This window comes from Panthera tigris, chromosome C1, assembly GCF_018350195.1.
Source record: "Panthera tigris isolate Pti1 chromosome C1, P.tigris_Pti1_mat1.1, whole genome shotgun sequence".
Classification (NCBI taxonomy): Eukaryota; Metazoa; Chordata; class Mammalia; order Carnivora; family Felidae; genus Panthera; species Panthera tigris.
This window is the reverse complement of record NC_056667.1, coordinates 110,185,338-110,199,200: the sequence shown is the minus strand read 5'-3', so window position 1 is coordinate 110,199,200 and position 13,863 is coordinate 110,185,338. Positions and strand designations below refer to the sequence as shown.

Here is a 13,863-nt window from a genome sequence, read left to right as displayed (position 1 = left end):
CATCGCCACCCCAAGGGTCCCTCGTGTATCCTTTTATAGCCACAACCCACCCCGCCCCACAACTAACTTTTAATGACAGGACATAATCCAGACAGTAACAGCTCCCACCTGTAACAGTTAGCCTGGGCCGCTGCTAACCCAGACAGAAGTCTGCAGAGGGGCGGCCCCGCCCCTTTCACGCAAGCTGCAGGCCCCGCCCCCCCGCCGGGGCTGACCAACAGCCATCTGGAGACGAGCCGCTTCCGTCAGCGACCGAGAAAAACCGGAAGTCGGCGCCAGTCTTCCCCTCTCGCGGCTGCTCCGGCCAAAATGGCGGACCTCCACCGCCAGCTGCAGGAGTATCTGGCGCAGGGGAAAGCCGGCGGGCTGGCGGCCGCAGAGCCGCTGCTCGCTGCGGAAAAGGCGGAGGAGCCCGCGGCGGGGGGCGGGCCGGCGGGGGCGTGGCTGGGCCGCGCCGGTCTACGCTGGACGTGGGCGCGGAGCCCCGCGGAGCCAACGGCGGCAGTGACCTCAGAGTGCTTTCCCAGCGTGACGCGCGCGCAGCGGCTGGTGGCGAGCGGCGTGTGCCTGCTGCTGGCCGTGCTCTGCTTCGGCCTGGCCGCGCTCTACGCGCCGGTGCTGCTGCTGCGCGCCCGCAAGTTCGCACTGCTCTGGTCCCTGGGCTCTGCGCTGGCGCTAGCTGGCGGCACGCTATTGCGTGGCGGCGCGGCGTGCGGGCGCCTGCTGCGCGGCGAGGAGACGCCGTCGCGGCCAGCGCTGCTCTATGTGGCCGCACTGGGCGCCACGCTGTACGCGGCGCTCGGGCTGCGCAGTACGTTGTTCACGGCGCTAGGCGCCTGCGTGCAGGTGGCCGCTCTGCTGTCCGTGCTATTCGGTCTCCTGCCGCGGGGTGCGGTCACCGCGCTGCGGCTAGCGTTCGGGCGCCTGGGCCCGGGAGCCGGCCTCGCCAAGGCGCTGCCGGTGTGAGAAGCCCCGGGGCCCGTGCTGTCGAGCAAGGACGGACAGAGGTCCTGTACGGAGGCGACGCGGAGCCCGGCCCCGGGACGCGCCGTCGGAAGACCACCGGGAGCCGGTCCCTTGCGCGGCGCGGACGGAGCCAAGGACTGCGCCCGCCGTCTTCCATATCGCGCTGGGTAGAGGCTGCTCCGTTGTTGTGCCACCGAACCTGTCACCTTTGAGCAGCTATTCTAAAACTGAGACTTGAGCCGCCTCGGAAGCTCTTCGGTTTCAGCGTCTTCCGCCTTACTGTTGCATGTGCTATGAAATCGAGATGTTGTGGTTGATTTGGTGAGAGTACTGCTGTGAAACACGGTAAATTGCTTTTGCGTTAACCGTGGTCTTAGATTGAGCGCAGTAAAAAATGAATGGCTCTTCGGTTTTAATTAGCTGCCCTTGTGACTTTTCTCAGACTTTTACCTTTTGTCGTTTCAGAAATCCAGTGGTAGATTGTAGTAGCTTAGCTACAATACCCTTTTCTTTGCTCTCGAAAATTTATTCTTCCTCAGCGAGTGGATTCTTAAGCGTATCAAATTAAACACTAAATTTAGCCACCAGGTTTTTATTTAAGTACTTTAGTTAAGACCGTCTACCTCGGTTTTTCTTTTTTTTTTTTTTTAAGTGAAATTGTAAATATGGTGCCTTATAAAATTGAAGGAAAATTGGTTTTGTATTAGACATGAAAGCGACGGACCAAAAAGTAAATGCCCCAAGCATGACCTGTCGATGATGCTGTGAGAGGTCCCTGGGCAGAACTGGGTTGGGGACTCTTGCCAGACAAGAGACTTCTACATGCAAAGTTCTGTATTTGACGGAAATCATGGATTTCTACAAGTCCTAATTTATCATTCCTAGTTTTATTACCTGCTTTTTAAAGTGCAATTTATATTTTGTAGGCTGATTCTAATGCAGTGTAAGATGCTTTTCATATCTGACAAGTTGCCTCTTAGGTTCAGCATTTACTCTTGTCTTTGACTTTATTGCATACCCTAATGTATTGCCAAAAAGTTCGGACTCCGTATTCTGATGAGTCCAGAAAACAAGTTTTGTCAGTAGCTCTATATTAACTAGAAAGTAAATGTACTTAGGATTTTCAAATTCTTTATCAGTGGGTCTCAGTTCACATCAAAATTACTTGAAGAACCAGATCAATTCAGCCAGAATCTGGAGAGGGGTGGTGGGGAACCCAGGCCTCAGTAATTTTTTTAGAGCTCTCCAGATGATTCCCTGTTCAGCTAAGGTGGAGAACTACTTTTCTGTGCACTGGATTGCACAGTTTGAAAATAATTTTCTGGGGCTGGATTCCACTTTGCCTAAACAGGTGTGTCAGGCAGCAATAGAGCATTGCCTCCTTTTGCTCAATATTTATATTCCTAGATCCTGTTCAGTGTCCTAATCCCTGCCCCAACTTAATGGGGGCTCCGCACCCCAGTATTCTCTAAGAATTACTGCCTTGTTCCCCTTTCAGTAAACAGAGCTACTTACCTACCTCAAGAGGAACAGACAAGAGGGTGTTTGTAGTAAAAGCACATGTTTTTAGAGAGGGACTTTTTTTTGTAATTGGAAAAAACTTGTGCCATTGGCTGCTCCTTCTATCCCCTAGTTAAATCTCTGTCCTAGTTCTCAATTTCTCTAGAATTTGCACAGCTGAAGCTCTGACAGTGTTTAGCCCATTTTTATGTTGATGCTGTTATGGTTTTTTTAAATTGTTTTCCCAGCATTTTCTCAAGAATTCACCAAAAATGTAACATTTATAAAATTCAAAGCACAATACCTTGTATGTACTTGGTAGTGATGTTCTAAAAGTTCCTAAGTATTCAGTAAATTACAGTGTAAAGATTGCAGTTTTTTTTAAAGGAATTCTTTCTCAAAACGTGATGTGGTTATCTGTTTGCTGAGGTACTGTATTGTTTAAAGCTGAAGCCTAAAATGTTATGATGGTAAAGATCTTAGCACATGAATCTCAGAAAAAGCCTCTCAATATGGGTTTGGTCCCTGGATCCCATTTTAGCTTATCGGAATTTGATTACAACTTCTTAAGCTGTGCCAGTGGAGGACAAATAAAGAACGTCCCACAAACTTGAAGCATTCTGGAGCCTCCTAATCGTGTGTTCACATTGACATGCTGGTAAACGTCCTTATATTTCAAAACAAAGTGAAAATTATTCACTTGTAGTCTCTAGGTTCTAGCACCCTGAAGAGCAGTGTGTGTGCAGAAATAACTTACCTTTTGCCATGTTTTACATTGACAGGGAACCAATTAAGAGGGTTTTGTTATCTGTCCACCTGTGCCAGCATCCCTGTCTAGGCAAACGCTGAGACTCCCAGCACCAATGAACTGGCCAGGTCAGCTGGTCTCCAGTACCAAATTGAAGCTGGCAAAGTAATAAGATGTTAGGGCGGCCACGGGAATATCCTTTGAGTAATAGTTTTCTTATAAAAACAAAGTGTCAGTAGAGAAAACATGGGGTTATCAAAACTGAACCTTTGCTTCCAATCCAAACCGGGCCAAATGTTAACATTTATTTAAAACTAAAGGAGTTTGTTGGGGATGAGAACTTCCTGGCTTTAAGCTAGAACTATTCCCTGCCTTAAACACTGGTAGGAGAGAAAGTTTTGCAAAACTGTTTAGGAGATATTTGGTCTATTCCTTAAACAATTTGTGACATGATGTACAGTAATCAGAAGGGTACACGTAGTTAATTTCTGGCTTACATCAGGTTCCTCTCATCAGGAACAAGAGAATTCAAGTCTTAAGTGTGATTACCAGGAGATGCACCCAAGGGCAAACCCCTACTTGCACAGCCAGAAGATTTTTTTTCTTTGGAGTAGAATTTTCCACCTGCCAGAGCTGGTGGGTAGCTAAGGCTTTGGATCCACATCAGACTGTATTATAGTTTCAAAGTATTTCTCACTCTTACAAAAATAAGTGTGACAGAATGGGTAGAGGAGGATTTAAGACAAAGTTCACAGATAAAGTTAACTTCGACGGCTTAGAGGTACCCATCAAGTGTGCTCACAGATACAAGCTGTAACTATACACCCCTCAGCAGCCTGGGTGCGGTGGGAACGAAGGGTTCCTTAAGGCAAGCATTTCACAACTAGTTTTCTGTTATTTCTTGCATAAATCACATTCTGTATTCATACAAAAACAACTTAATGTTTTTCTCTGACAAACTGTACATATAGAAACATTTCCAATTGGACATGAACTTAAATTTGTGGAGGCTCCATGTCGCGTGACACCTAAAAAAAAAAAAAAAAAAAAAAAAGATTCCAGCTTTTCTCTTCACAAAACAGTGGGAGTCAGGGCAGTGAGGGTGGACAGGACAGAACGAGGCCGGCCACTCTGGGTCGCCAGCAGCAGTCTTCATCTCGACCTCATTAGGGACTCCTGGGCTTCAGCTGCCCCAGAAAAAGTTCAGGGCTACATGGTGCAGGCTTCCTTTTGTTTCTCTTGGTAAGTCCACAAGAAGTTCTTAAATACTGTCCAGAGAGGCCTTGGGATACTCAGCCCCAACTTCTACCGACCCCTTCCACCACCCCTTGAAGCTCCTCGCCGTGGCGGGCCAGAGTTCATGTTACTCCCTCTACCCCAGTTACTGCTGCTCCGGCCCCCTCTGGAAGGAGTACCGCTGCCCGGAGGGCCCCCAAAAGGTTCATCTCTGTGGTAGCCGTCGTGGTGATCCCCATCCAAGGAGCTGGAGCGCCCAGATTTTGGCACTCTCTGGGAAGGTCCTGGGCCCCCTCGGCCTGAAAGAAAACAAATTGATTTCACATGTGACTTTTTTATATCAGAGACTGTTAATCTAAGTCCTGGTGCAAACTCTTAATGGTGATAGTGGAAGGAACACTCTGAGTCTTTAAAACAGAGTTCTGAGGACATGAGCAGTGGCACTCAGAGGGTTAGAAGTCGTGCCTCCACCCTCTGGTCACCACTGTCGCAATCCCATCCAGCCTGGGGCCATGCTCCTCAACAACCACACATGCTCCCCGAGGCTGTGCGATGGACAGGACAGGAAACCCAAGGTAAACACGGAGCACCTCTGGGAGCCACAGACCACGCTGGGCCACGTCTCTAGCAAGTGTATCTTCACTCTCAAGTGCCACCAGGGGTTATTCTGTTCTGGGGAGACTTGAAAGGCAACTAAGAACTTTGGAAGCAACTAAGAAATACAAACTGTTGATGTTAATTACAATGTATTATCATTATCCCACAGCTGTGGCATTTTTGTTTTCTTTTAAATAGTAAAAGTATTTCTTTAAAAATAAGCAATTAAAAAAAGGAAAAAGAAAACTCAGCTTTCAGAATTATTTCTCCCAGGGATAGGTTTTTTTTGTTTAAATTTTTTTCAATGTTTATTTTTGAGAGACAGAGCACGAGTGGGGGAGGAGCAGAGAGAGAGGGAGACACAAAATCCCAAGCAGGCTCCAGGCTCTGAGCTGTCAGCACAGAGCCTGACACAAGGCTTGAACCACAAACCCTGAGATCATGACCTGAGCCAAAGTAAGACACTTAACCAACTGAGCCACCCAGGCGCCCCCTCTCCCAGGGATAGTTTTATCTGTTCCAGACTTGGACACAAAAACCTTTTAGGTATATTAAAATTCTGACTTAAAACATTTTTTTTCTCATGAGCTGAATTTGGTCATATTTCCCATAATGTACTATCAGAAGACAACTGCCAACTTTATTTTGTCTTAATGTTTTTTTAATTTTTAATGGTTTTTTTGTTTTGTTTTTGAGAGAGAGAGAGAGAGTACAAGCAGGGGAGAGGCAGAAAGAGAGGGAGACAGAAACCAAAGCAGACTCCAGGCTCTGATCTGTCAGCACAGAGCCCAATGTGGGGCTTAACCATGAACTGTGAGATCATGATCTGAGCTGAAGTCAGATGCTTAACCAACCAAGCCACCCAGGCACCTCTTTTTTGTCTCAAAATTTTGAATGGAATGTGAATCTAGGTAAAACAAGGAGGTTAGGAAAGCTAGCCAAAGGGGAAATGTTGGCTTCTTTCCCTACAAAGTGTAGCCCAGACCCACCTGAAGGTGACTGGGCAGAGAAGATGTCGTTAGGAAGTCATTTCCACACTAGCCCTGTGGCCTTGGCTCGGGACCCACAGGTGTCCTAAGTGCCCATACTGACCAGCAAAAAAATGTGTGCTTAGGTAGGGAGACCTACCAGTGACATGAAGTAGCTTCTGAGGGTTTTGCTTTGAGAAGAACCACCAAAAACAAAAAGCACAACTTTGTAATGAAGAGACTGTAAATATGAGGCAGGTTAACTGGGCTTACTTTCTAGCAGCCTCCAAACTACCACATATGCAGTGGCCCAGCCTAATCTGAGACCACATGGTGGCTACTGTTCCTGGCTAAAAGTGCTACATCCAAAATAAAGTTCCCAAGTTTCACGCTGTAGAAGTAATCTACTGCCCCTGAAAACACCCCTTCCGGACCATATTCCTCAAAGTCTTTGTGACTCTGAGCATCAGCAGTTCCTTCCAGACCCGGAAAACACAGAAGCTGGGAGAAGACCATTGTTCCTGCCACCGAGGAAAGCCTGGAGGGCCGGGAGCAGCCAGAAGCAGACAACACATGTGCCAACGAGAGCATGAGACATCCTGCTCTGAGGTACCCTGACAGCAGGAGTGGAAACCTGAAGGAACGAGGGAGGGGACTCTCAGAAGCAAGTGAAGGAGGCTAATGCAGAGGATGAGCCTGCAATCACTGAGTGAGGGCTCAGACTGTTGGCATGAGCCCCAACAAGCTATATCTGTAGCACATTTGGGGACATGTGCCTTTACACAGCCTAAGACCTGGAGGGGAGAATGGAGGAAGGACCCTGGGTATCCTGCCCAGAACGGATAGAACAGGAACACAGGGATGGGGCTGGCCTATGGCCCCGCAGCCTTCTTGACAGAGCTCCCACCACTGTTGATCACTGGCCTCCACTGACCTTTGCCTCCTCGATCCTCAGACGGACCCCCCGGGGCTTCCATTTCTCTGTGCTCCGAGGTCCCCGGCCCGTCGTGCCAGGGGCGCTTTCGGGGTGGCAGGGATGCCATGTCCATGCCCTGCAGAGAAGAGGAACGTTCTCTGCTAGCTGGGGAATGACCGTCGTGAGGGGGATGATCAGGGCGCGGAGCATCACGGAAATGTTCATGACCTGGCCCTGAAACGGGAGACACAAGGCTAAGCATCTGACAATCTTCTAGTGTGACCGAAAGCAGGTGGAAATCATACTATTTAGTACCAACTTGAGAACCAATGTTCATTCATGCAAGAAAGGTATGCTGAACACCCACCTAGGCCACATCACGAGTACATAAAAAAAGGTCAAGATCAGAAATCAACGTACCTCTTAAAATAAGAGACAGGCAGCGTCCAGAAAAGTGGTTCTCAGACTTTTTAGTCTCAGGATGTCTTTACACTCTTAAAAATTACTGAGATTTAATTTATGAGACTTATATTTCATAAAATTTGCCATACTAGCAATTAAAGCTGAGAAAACTTTAATGCATTTAACTATATTTTCTGAAAACAAAGCCACTTCGTGGAAAGAATGGTAATGTTTTCTATTTAGACAAACCCCTCTGACATCGGGCTCAGAAGAAGAAAGGTGGATTCTCCCAGCCATTTCTGCACTCAATCTACTGCAATAAAATGCTGCTGCCTCAAGGATCTGAAGACAATCCATCTTCCCATGGAAATGTGAGTTAGAAAAGAGAGGACCTGGGGGCACCTGGTGGACTCAGTTGGTTAAGTGTCCGACTCTTGGTTTTGGCTCGGGTCATGATCTCATGGTTTGTGAGTCTGAGCCCCGCATCTGGCTCTGTACTGACAGTGAGGAGCCTGCTTGGGATCCTCTGTCTCCCTCTCTCTCTGCCCCTCCCCCCACTTGGTCTCTATCTCTCTCTCTCTCTCTCAAAATAAATAAACAGTAAAGAAAACGGACCTGGTGGGCCCCCAGAAGTCCCCAGACCACACTCTATGAGCGGCTGGGCTCGGATCACCAGAAGCCACAGCAGCTCTCCTTCCTTACCTGGCTCTCTATTTCCATCCCAGGAGTCTGGTTTCCGTCCTCCTTCAAAGCGAGGGAACTCATCAGGAGTGGGGAGCAAACCCTTCCTTCCTCCTACACACGGGAACAACACAACACCACACTCACAGACCATTTCAGGTGTGTCCCCAGCGGCAAACTCTCCAGCCCATCCTTGCTAAGCCCAGCATCCTCAGCACACACTCACCTCGCGGGGTACCCCGACCTCGACCTCGGAGATCTCTTCCTCGGGCCGATTCATCAGAAGGATCAAAATTCTCCTCTGGACCAAAGTCTTCAGGACCAGGAAAGCCATCCCTACCTCGGGGCGGGGCACGGCCTTCATGTCTTGGGGGTGCTCCTCTTCTAAAGCTGTCAGGGAAAAGCAGCAAAATATCCACCTGATGAAACCCCTCACAGCTCTTGAGTTCATGTTTCAAAGAAACATAATGGTGTAAGAAAGTATGATATTAATGTTAAATGGGAGGAAAACAAAATAAAATTATGTATTTTTTTTTTAAGTACAGATTTTATAGTCCCAATATTAAAGGCAAAAACAGGAAGGAAAATGTAGGGTTATGTTCATTTTCTCCGAAAGCTTTTAGGAGTAACGAAAGCAGTGAATACATTTTAAGTGCTAATAATCATGCTTTCACTTTCAGATTTCATTTCATCCTCAGCACCCCATTATTAATTCCATTCTACCCATGAGTACACTGAGGCACAGAGAGGTAACGTCATTTATTTATGACACACAGTAAGTGTTGGGATTTGAACTCAGCCAGTCTTGCCTCCAGCCCATGCTCTTTTACCACTGCCTTCCCAGTATTTTTCATGATCATTTACAATCAGAAAAGGGAGGGTACAGATTTATGACTGCCAACTGTACCAGACTCATTTGGGAACATCTGCTCTCCCGTCTGCCCTAGCCCACCGCTTCTATGCAGGGCTGGCCATGAACTTCACCCACAGCTCCACTCCACAGCTGACTGCTGTACAGGCAGGCACTTGGCAGCCCCCACACTGGCTAGCTGGCAGCTTAGAGCCCTGGCTGGCGGACAGGTTCACTGTCCCTCAGGATTCTGGACTGGAGGCCAAGTTGGCCAAGAGTACTGCCAAAGCACAGCCATTACAAGAAGAGTGTCCGAGCCAGAGGAGGCCTGTGGGGAAGCAGAAAAGGGGCCTACAAGCATAAATGGGGCATGAGCACGTGGAGAGAGGCCTCGGGGCTGGAGAATGGGTCAGGAGGAGTGAGGGCACAGGGCCAGTCTATGCGAGCAGCCAGGCCTTCCACTTTTCCTGAGTCTCCATTCAGTTATCTTTTACTCCAACATTTCACTTTGCAAAATTCCAAACCAAGAACACAGTTAAAAGAACAGAACAAACACCCATGTGTCCTTCACCTAGACTGATCAGTTCTCTTCATTTTGTTTTTTTAGAGTCATCAGTTCTTAGGACACTGCCATGTGTACTTTATCTTCTCTCTCCATCTACTTACAAATCCACTTTCTAAGCCATTTCAAAATCAGTTGCCAACAACATGACCCTCATCCCTAACACCTCAGTATGTTTCTTCTAAGTACAAGGACTTTCTCCTACAGAACAATACCATTACCACTTGAATAACATGGAATATTCTTTAATACAGTCCAATTCAAATTCTCCCGTTGTCTTCAAAATGTCCTTTATAGTTGTTTTTAAATATAGATTTCAGTCCTGATCATATACTGTTATTTAGCGGCCCTGTCTCTGGTCTACTTTATCTAGGACCTTCCTATATTTGATCTTTCATGATCCCGGCACTTTTTAAGATTACATCCAGATAAAACGAGGAGCCTGGGTGGCTCAACTGGTTGAGCATCCGACTCTTGATTTCACCTCAAGTCATGATCTCACCGTTCATGAGATCCAGCCCCATGTCAGGCTCTGCACTGAGCATGGAGCTTGCTTAGGATTCTCTCTCTCTCTCTCTCTCTCTCTCTCTCTCAAAAATTAATATTTTTTAAAAAAGATTCTCTCTCTCTTTCCCTCTGCCCCTCTTGACTCACACACATGCACTCTCTAAATTAAATTTTAAAATTAAAAAAAAAAATCCATCTAGGTATTTTATAGAATGTACCACAATTTAAATTTATCTATTTCCTCATGACTAGATTCAAGTTAAACCTTTTTGGCAAAACTGCTTATACCGTCTCAGTGATGCCAGGTTGTCTGCCTGTTTATGAGGTAAAAGTGGTGTGCTGAACCAAATTTCACTGTTGCAAATGTACACTTTCTTTCCTTCACAAGTAAGGAATCTGTGGAGTGATCTATACAGGGTTTTAGTGTAAAAAGAGCTTTCCCTTTTCCACCCCAGCTATCTTTTTTAAGAACTGTCTTGGTCCTGTGGACCCTGATGACTCATGCTCCTGCAAGCAAAGAGGGTGTGCCCAGGACACTGGCTGAAATAACAACTAAAGGTAAAGGTGGAATTGGCCAAAAGGAGATGAGTGGAGCAGGAAAAGTACAGCAGAGGGCGCTGTCTCCCTGGGACAGAGTTGGGGAGAATCCCCACGCCCCCAAACACCACAGGACTGGCCAGGCAACCATTACAAGGCTGCCCTAGTTACGACAAGACAAGAGAATCTAATGTGCCCTCATTAGAAAGTAGCTCCTATCAAGGACTAAACGTGTCCTCTGTAAAACTTGTACGTGGAAGCCCAAATCCCCAATGGGATGGTATTAGGAAACAGGCCTGTGAGGGGTAATTAAGATTAGGGGAGGTCATGGGCATGGGGGCTTTGTGATGGATCAGTGTCCTGATAAGAAAGACACCAGCAAGGGCTAGCTCACTGTCTCTCTACTGTGCAAGGACACAGGGAGAAGGTGGCTGGCTGCCTGCAAGCCAGGGAGATAAGTCTCACCAAAAACCCACCCTGCTGGACCTGGACCCGTGTCTTCAAGCCTCCAGAACTGTGAGAAAACAGACTCATGTTATTTAAACTTCCCCAGTCCTTGGTATCTTGTTATGGCAGTATGAGCTGATGAGTACATCCCCGAATGAACTGACCCTTCTCAAATACCTCTCCCCATTTGACAGATTCACTAATTCAACAGTTACTGAGCACCCATGCTGTGTCACCATTACTGCTCTGGGTCCTGAGGCCACAGAGGTACATAAACAAAGCCCCTGCCCCGGGGAAGCGGTCATGTTCCTGGGAGATACACATAATAAGAAATAAACACATTGCTTAATGTCAAGCAGTGCTAAGTGCTATGTAGAAACAGGAAGCAGGGTGAAAGAACTGGGGTGAGAGGAGGAGGGCTCTGACTGCAGTGAGCCACAAACGTCTGCAGGACTGTGCTCCAGGCAGAGAAAACAGCACACACAACAGGAGCAGGAGCACCTCTGGCTTATTTGAAGAGTGATATTAAGAGCACTAGGCTGCGGTTCTGTCGTTAACAGATGAAATACAATACAAACTGAGGCACAGTAAAATCTGAAACTGAACAAGGTGCAGAGATTCAGGAAATTGGTGAAGGTTATGCTGATGCCAAAGCCACTGGAGATGCAGCTCCTGCAGACACACAGAGCCGTTTCGAAGATCCTTGAACACCACTGGTATACCTCGGATACCATTAAGACAGGCCCTCAAGAAAACTAGGAGCCCTTACGTCTTTTTAAAGAACTCCCCTCTGATGGCTGCTCCCCCACACCCCTTGGCCATCTTATCAACCATTCTTGTCTAACACATCCCGTGAGGAGGAGGGAATGCCAACCCTTGACTCTATCCTCTACTAGCAATGGTCCAAATGTGACAGGAAACACTGCGGCAGGGATGGAAAGCAGGAGTGGCACACAGCACCAGCACCGCAGTCTGCCAGCCTGGCCTGAAGCCGCTGGGACACTTCCGCCTGTCCGACGCGTCCACCTGTCCTAACGTCAAACTGCTGATTCTCAGCATGGCCACTCATCTGGACACTGCTGACAAGAACACCGATCTCACAATTCAGTGGCACACAGAAATGCTCAATTATCATCACCCCTGATTATTTTCTGTCTCATCTGCGATTCACTAATTCTTGTTTTTGCTCCTTATTTCTTTATACCTTTTTTACCCCAGGCAAGCTGAGTGCTCAAGCCTGACCTTGCCCTAATTCAGCAGCAGAATAATTTTTCAGCTTGATTCCACGGTGTTAAGCTCTTTAGGCAATTACACAAAAACAATCTCATAATTCCTTTACTCTCCACCTGGATTATCTGTATCCTACTGCATCATTCTAAGAGAAGCTGGTGCCTCCTAATCAGGCCCCAGAAACTTGATACTATCCTGATGCTCACATCTCTTTAAAAGAACCAAAAAGTAAGCAAAAACAAAAAGATTCCTAAATTGCAAAGATAAAAAAGAAGCACAAAAAGGTTAAAAAGCATAATTACTCGCTTCAAGTCTAAACGCAAAACCTAAAGAGGGTAGAACTAGCAATCAGTCCAGTGCCCCCTGCCCAGCGAAAGAGGAAAGAGACTTCTGGGGAGAGAACAGGGCCACAGCTCCAGGGAAGAGCTAGCAGACAAAGCGTCCGTCCCACCTTTCTTCTCTGCGCCCTCGAAAACGTGGGTCCTCAGGATCCCGGGGGAATCGTTCATCTCCAGGTCTGCGGCCTTCCCAAGCCCCCGGAGGGCCCCGAGCTGCGCCCCGGCCATCCCCCTCGCTGAATTCCCTGTGATCAGGCGGAAACGGAGGCCCGGGGCCCCCGCGCCTCCACTTCTCTTCTTGTGGTAAAGGTCCTCCTCGCCCCTCAAATTCACGTAATCGGTGGCCAAAGCGTTTGTCCGGGTGGAAGTCATCTGGTCTGCTGAAGTCGTCAGGGAAGTCGGGGTGAGGGCCACGCCTATCAGGGGGACCCCTGCAGTCCTGGCCGCCCCGGAAAGGCCCCCTCTCAGGCCCGTGCTCAGGGCCGCTGCTCTGCTCATGCCGCCTCTCTGACATGGGGCCCATGTGGTGGTTTGGAGGGCCGCGTGAGTCACCTAAAGGAAACAAAGCTGATTTTTACCTTGTCTTCCAGGAAACCTGCCAACACAGGTCTGATTTTCAGCATCTTAAACTCTCAGAAAGCATTCTGGCATTTAGAATGTTTTCCCTCCTTAGCTCTCAGCACACTCAGGAGACAAATCCCTCAGGCATCATCTAATGGAAGAATGCAGGTTTTGGGGTGCAGATTTCAACCTCATCACTCACTAGCTAAGCAACTCCACCTAGGGCAAATTATTAATCTCAAATGAGATTAGCAACTACTTGGCTGCTGTGAGGATTAATTCAAAAAACATGAGTCTCACAGGCATAAGGACGAGCACCCCTTCCTGTCCCCATTCCTTCAGTGACTTCCTTAGGCCTGCCTGCCCCCTACCCAGGGAGGAGATGGCAGAGGACACCCATGCAGCAGGCCAGAAAGCCAAGCATAGGGAGGCCACCTCTACACCTGAAAAGGCCCTCAAAGCCCAGGGTGCTGTACCTCCACTTCCTCCACCCCTGAGGTCGCCCTTTTATCCTCCACTTCATTTAATTGATTCGTTAACTCACACTTTCTTTTTTTTTTTTTTTTTTTTTTGACAGGGAATACTTTATTCAAGCCCATCAGAGAAATGGACAGCTTGGGTCAGTAACAAAGCACACTTTGACTCTTAACAAAATCCTCTGAAAAGCACATGGAACCACAGGCCTCCCTAATAACTGCCTGGTGACCAAACAGCCTTGCTATGCTTCAGTTTGGGGGTTTATACAAACACATTTTCCTGCCCCTTCGCATGAATGATATATATCCCTCATCTGTAAGAATTATCACCATTCTTTGCA

The 13,863-nt window shown here is 47.7% G+C and overlaps 2 protein-coding genes across 10 annotated transcripts in view; one reads left to right on the top strand and one right to left on the bottom strand.

The window, feature by feature from the left end:
* The first annotated feature begins 211 nt into the window (after window positions 1-211).
* Window positions 212-13,749, top strand: SFT2D3 (SFT2 domain containing 3). 4 transcript variants are annotated; one of them, XR_006220600.1, is made up of 3 exons: window positions 212-1,311; window positions 7,577-7,704; window positions 13,624-13,749. XR_006220600.1 is itself a non-coding variant. In XM_042994171.1 (1 exon), exon 1 carries the CDS (start codon window positions 310-312, stop codon window positions 964-966), a length of 657 nt encoding a protein of 218 aa, XP_042850105.1. In that variant the 5' UTR covers window positions 212-309; the 3' UTR covers window positions 967-3,081. The 4 variants fall into 4 exon arrangements, 1 of the variants encoding a protein (XP_042850105.1); XR_006220601.1 differs by lacking the exon at window positions 13,624-13,749 and adding an exon at window positions 10,389-10,446; XR_006220602.1 differs by lacking the exon at window positions 7,577-7,704.
* WDR33 (WD repeat domain 33) overlaps window positions 3,115-13,863 on the bottom strand; it is a 107,979-nt gene continuing 97,230 nt past the window's right edge. For 2 of the 6 annotated variants that reach the window (XM_007093103.3, XM_042994167.1), the window contains 5 exons: window positions 12,599-13,037; window positions 8,241-8,404; window positions 8,036-8,128; window positions 6,950-7,165; window positions 3,117-4,749 (listed from right to left, as the gene is read on the bottom strand). In XM_007093103.3, the coding sequence (XP_007093165.1) occupies window positions 4,573-4,749; window positions 6,950-7,165; window positions 8,036-8,128; window positions 8,241-8,404; window positions 12,599-13,037 (1,089 nt within the window). In that variant the 3' untranslated portion in view covers window positions 3,117-4,572. Of the gene's footprint in view, window positions 4,750-6,949; window positions 7,166-8,035; window positions 8,129-8,240; window positions 8,405-12,598; window positions 13,038-13,863 lie in introns of those variants that run through there. The other 4 variants (XM_007093102.3, XM_042994169.1, XM_042994168.1 and 1 more) reach the window with 4 other exon arrangements.